At 34.2% G+C, this 5,117-nt stretch overlaps 1 protein-coding gene across 2 annotated transcripts in view; it reads left to right on the forward strand.

The window, feature by feature from the left end:
- ACVR1C (activin A receptor type 1C) overlaps positions 1 to 4,365 on the forward strand; it is a 41,302-nt gene extending 36,937 nt beyond the window's left edge. For both annotated transcript variants that reach the window (XM_049615615.1, XM_049615614.1), the window contains exon 8: positions 3,767 to 4,365. In XM_049615615.1, coding sequence (XP_049471572.1) covers positions 3,767 to 3,892 — 126 coding nt within the window. In that variant the 3' untranslated portion in view covers positions 3,893 to 4,365. The remainder of the gene's footprint in view (positions 1 to 3,766) is intronic.
- Positions 4,366 to 5,117: the final 752 nt, after the last annotated feature.

Raw genomic sequence — 5,117 nt, forward strand, 5'->3', positions numbered from 1 at the left:
TGCTGTAGGTTTTGTTTCTCATAACTTGAATCAGGTTAAATAAAAGCTGACTTTGTTTTGATAAAAACTTTCTTCCTCTGTATGAGGTGATGATATGGCCTTTCTCCTTTGTCTCTAAATGTGATAAATTGCATTTGTAGATTTTCCACTGTTAAACCAACCATGCATTCCTAGAAAAGATCTAACATAGTTTTAATGCAAACAATTTTGTACATTGCTGATATAAGCGATTTTTGTCCATTTGTGTCCAGTATTTAGTTTTCTTATTTTGTATTAATCTCATGAGATACTCATGTGATTTTATACCATTATTGTGTGTTGAGACTTAACATGTTTATCATTTTCTTTATTCAACATTACTTTTTGCCTCTCAGAGCTTCCTTCTAAGATCATTTTCTGATTTCCTGATGTGCATTCTTTAAATGTATTTTATGTAAATTGGTTTTTTAGGAAGACCTAGTGGTTGGAAGTTCTTTCAGTGTTTGGGTATCTGAAAATTTATTTTGTTCTTAATCATAAACAAAGTTAGGTTCATAGTTATTTTCTCTAAATAAAGTTGTTATTTCACTGTCTTCTGGCTTTCATTATCACTTTTGAGAAGTCAACTGAGTTTTGTTTTGTTTTCTTTTGTTTTTTTTTTTTTTTAGTTCATTTATCTTTTCTTTCAGACTACCTTAAGAACTTCTCTGTCTCTAGTATTCTGCAGTTTCTCTATGATGTATTTGGTATAGATGTCCCTTGATTAATCTTTCTTGTAATTTTTGGACTTTCTAATTCCAAGAACTTGTGATGTTCTTCAGTTCTGGAAAATTCTGCACCATTATTTCTTCAAATAGCTCCTCCTCTCATTGTCTCTCTTGCCCGTTTTTAGAGAACTCATTGGATGCATGTTAGACCTTTCAGTTTTTTGCATGTCTTCTCAACATTTTTTTTTTTTTATTTATTTTTGGGACAGAGAGAGACAGAGCATGAACGGGGGAGGGGCAGAGAGAGAGGGAGACACAGAATCGGAAACAGGCTCCAGGCTCCGAGCCATCAGCCCAGAGCCTGACGCGGGGCTCGAACTCACGGACCGCGAGATCGTGACCTGGCTGAAGTCGGACGCTTAACCGACTGCGCCACCCAGGCGCCCCTTGCATGTCTTCTATTCTCTCCTGTTTTCCATATTTGTATCTTTATGTAGCATCTCATATTTATCTTCCAGTTCACTAATTTGGCCCTCAAATGTGTCTAACCTGCCATTTATCTCATCCATTTAGTTTTTTTAAATAAAAAAATATTAATAAAAAATATTAATGATAATATTAAATAGTATTAAAATTATTCATCTTTCAGGTCAAGAAGTTTTTTTTTTTCAGTCAGAAAAAGGTAGTGAGTTTATTAGGTTTTTTGTTTGTTTTTTTACTGAAGTATAGTTGAGACACATTATATTAGTTTTAGGTATACAACATCGACAACCCAATACATCATGCTGTGCTCACCACAAGTGTAGTAGTTACCATCTGTCAGCATACGATGCTATTACACCACCATTAATTATATTCTCTATGCTATGTCTTTCATCCCTGTGATTTATACATTTCGTAACTGAAAGCCTGTACCTCCCACTCCCCTTCATCTATTTTGTCCATTCCTCCCACTGCCTCCCTACTGATAGCCATCAATTTATTCTCTGTTTATATGGGTCTGATTCTGCTTTTTGTTCATTTATTTATTCACTTGTCTTTTAGGTTCCACATACAAGTGAAATCATGTGATATTTGTCTTTCTCTGTCTGATTTATTTTACTTAGCATTATACCTTCTAGGTCCATCCATTGGACCTAGAAGATGTTGCAGATCTTGTTGTTGCAGATGGCAAGATCTCGTCCTTTTTCATGACCAAGTAATATTCCACCATAGATTTTTATATATATATTTATATAGATAGATAGAGAAGATACATTTCTATTTATATATAGATATAGATGTAAATATAGATACATTTAATTTATCCATTCATCTATCAATGGACACTTGGCTACTTCTGTATGTTGGCTATTCAAAATAATGCAGCAATAAACATAGAAGTGCATGTATCTTCTTAAGTTAGCATTGCTGTTTTTTTAAAGGGGGGGGTGGGTAAATACTCAATAGTGGAATTACTGGATCATACACTATTTACATTTTCATGTTTTTAAGGAACCTCCATACTGCTTTCCACAGTGGCTGCACCAGTTTGTATTCCACCAGTAGTGCACAAGGGTTTCTTTTCCTCCACATCCTCATGAACACTTGTTATTCTTATCTCTTTGATTCTAGCCATTCTGACAAGTATGAGGTGATATCTCATTGTGGTTTTGATTTGCATTTCCCTGATGCGTAGTGATGTTGAACATCTTTTCATGTGTCTGTAGGCCATCTGTGTATCTTCTGTGGAAAAATGTCTATTCAGGTCCCTTGCCCACTTTTTAATCAGATTATTTGTATTTTGTGTGTGTTGAGTAGTATAAATTATATATATTGGATATTAACTCCTTACCAGATATATACTTTGTGAATATCTTCTCTCACTCTGTAGGTTGCCCTTTCATTTTGTTGATGATTTCCTTCTCTGTGAAGAAGCTTTTAACTTTGTTGTAGTCCCAATATTTTATTTTTGCTTTGGTTTTCTTTGAAGAGTTACGTCACAATGTTTTATTGGTACTTTTTCTTTTTTAAAAAATGATCTTTTTAACTTATATTTTGAATTTTCTCTTTGCTTTTTAAAAATTTATTTTTTATATATTTATTTTATATTTTATATCATTTAATTCTAGCATCTAATGTTTTGATGGGTCTGATTTTACTGTTTGTTGTTTCACTTGATCCTTGTTTATGGTACTTTCTTCATACTTGTGCTTGAATTTTTGTCATGATCTTAGGCTTGTTGCTTAAAATGCTTAACATTTTAAGGCCTGAGCTTGACTTTTTTTCCTTACCAAGAGTCAAGATTTAGGTAACTTACAAAATTTAGATAATTTATAAAATTTTTAGATAATCTAAATAAATTTAGATAATTTACAAAATTCCTTGTCAGACTGATTCATCCTTATATTCAGGACTTGGCAAACATCTTGACTTGACACCTTCTGTGTACTTTGGGCTGTGTTTCCTAACTTTCACATGTTGTTCGTCAATTCTGAAAGTCTAGACTATGAGATCCGCAGATGTCACCAGAGTGGCCACTTGATTCAGTGATTTCTTGCATCTCTCTGGGTTCATCTTTTCTCATTATTTTCCTTTCTGAGTATTTATTTATTTACCAGTTCACTGTACAGGTTTTATTTTTTAACTGAGAATTTTTGATATTTATACTTAGATCATTATTTTAAGATGGCATAATTTACATACGCTAAAATGCACAAATCTTAATATACAGCTTGATGAATTTAGAAAAAAGTATACACATATGTACCTACCATTCAGACCAATGGATGGGGAATTTGCTACTCATCCCATATCCCTTTTTTGGCTTTCATGGCCTTTCTCAGATTTTAAAAACTGGCCATTTTTCCATATTCCCAGAAATCAATGGATTGCACTTTCAATGAAAAGTTAGTTTCTCTAATGTTAATGTGTGTGTTTTGACTGGATTTTTAAGGAGGTTGGGTCCTTATCTTTTCATATTGTTTTAAGTTTACGATTTTCTTCAGAGCTTAGCATCAGTTCCTGGGTCTGTGGTTATACTTCTCTTGTACTGTGTTTATGTGATGGGCTAACATGTTTGATATTTTTCTCTTTTAAAGGCACTCCGAGTCATGGGGAGAATAATGCGTGAGTGTTGGTATGCCAATGGGGCAGCCCGCCTGACCGCCCTTCGTATTAAGAAGACTATTTCTCAACTTTGTGTGAGAGAAGACTGCAAAGCCTAATGATGATAATTGTGTTAAAAAGAAGTCTCTCACAGCTTTTCTTTTCTCATTTTCCCTCTTTATGTGAATGTTGTTGCCTTTTTTTGTTGTTGTTCTACCTCAAAGATAATGCAGGACAGTATTTAAGAGCCCAAAGGCAGCATGAAAAATAACTCTAAAGTCAAGCATGGGCAGGAGTTGACTTCATCCCATCTCTGTGTTGTCTTTAATTTTATTTTGAAAAGCAACACATCGATTCATCTTTTTTGTTTAATAAGATATGACAAAAATGTAAAATAAGCTATATAAAAATAATACAAGCCATTAAGGTTTTATTTTACTTGAATCAAGAGCACATGAATGAAGAAAAAGAAATGTAAAAGCATTTTTTTTTTCCTGAGACGAAAACAGTTTCATTAAAAATGTGAACTAGAGCACATTATATCTCAGCAGAACTCTAGATGATATAATCTGTGGTTTTCGCTTTTTTTTAATTAAGAAGGATCTTTTTAAAAAAGTAAATATTGCTCTGAACTTCAGTGTCTAAAACATGTAAAAGGGGAGCCGCTCGGTTAGAAAGTGAAAGTGAGCTCAGAAGTAGCCACTTCCTTGGCCTTGTCTCTTCCCAGTGTCCTGCTCTCCATAAGCCTCTACCACAGCAGCCCCGCAACAGTGTGAAAGCCACTAAAATTTTTACTTCCTCTCATTTCCAAATGAGACATCTGACAGCTTGAGACACTGAGAAATCCCAAAAGTCGCATAGCTAGTGGTGGCGCTGGACCTTGGTCCAAATCTTGTGATAATCTGTAGACTTAGCCAACTTCCTCCTTTCCCTTAAAATCCGTGTAGTTCTTTTCTCCCTATGCAGAAACAACATCTTTCATAGTGGTATTCGTGGTCTAGTCAAACAGAAGACAAATCGAGTCATTTTGCACAATCATAATGGACCTGCATGAACTCTGACAATACTCATTGGCATTTTCCTCATGGAAATTTCATAGTCCACCTGTTTGTTAGATAAAGATTAATGTTTTCTGCGTACTTCCAGAGATTAATCGGGCATATAGATCCATTGTTAGAAGATGTCTTTCAGATTTATTTCAGAGGTCCCTACTACTTTTGTACATACACACTTAGAACAGAGGGAAGACGAAAGCAGGAGATGTTTTGAGAAAAATTAAGAAAATTCTTCAGTAACTATAAATAGATATTTCCCTACTCTTTCAAAATGAGCAAGTAGATGCAG

Source organism: Panthera uncia (genome assembly GCF_023721935.1).
Source record: "Panthera uncia isolate 11264 chromosome C1 unlocalized genomic scaffold, Puncia_PCG_1.0 HiC_scaffold_3, whole genome shotgun sequence".
Classification (NCBI taxonomy): Eukaryota; Metazoa; Chordata; class Mammalia; order Carnivora; family Felidae; genus Panthera; species Panthera uncia.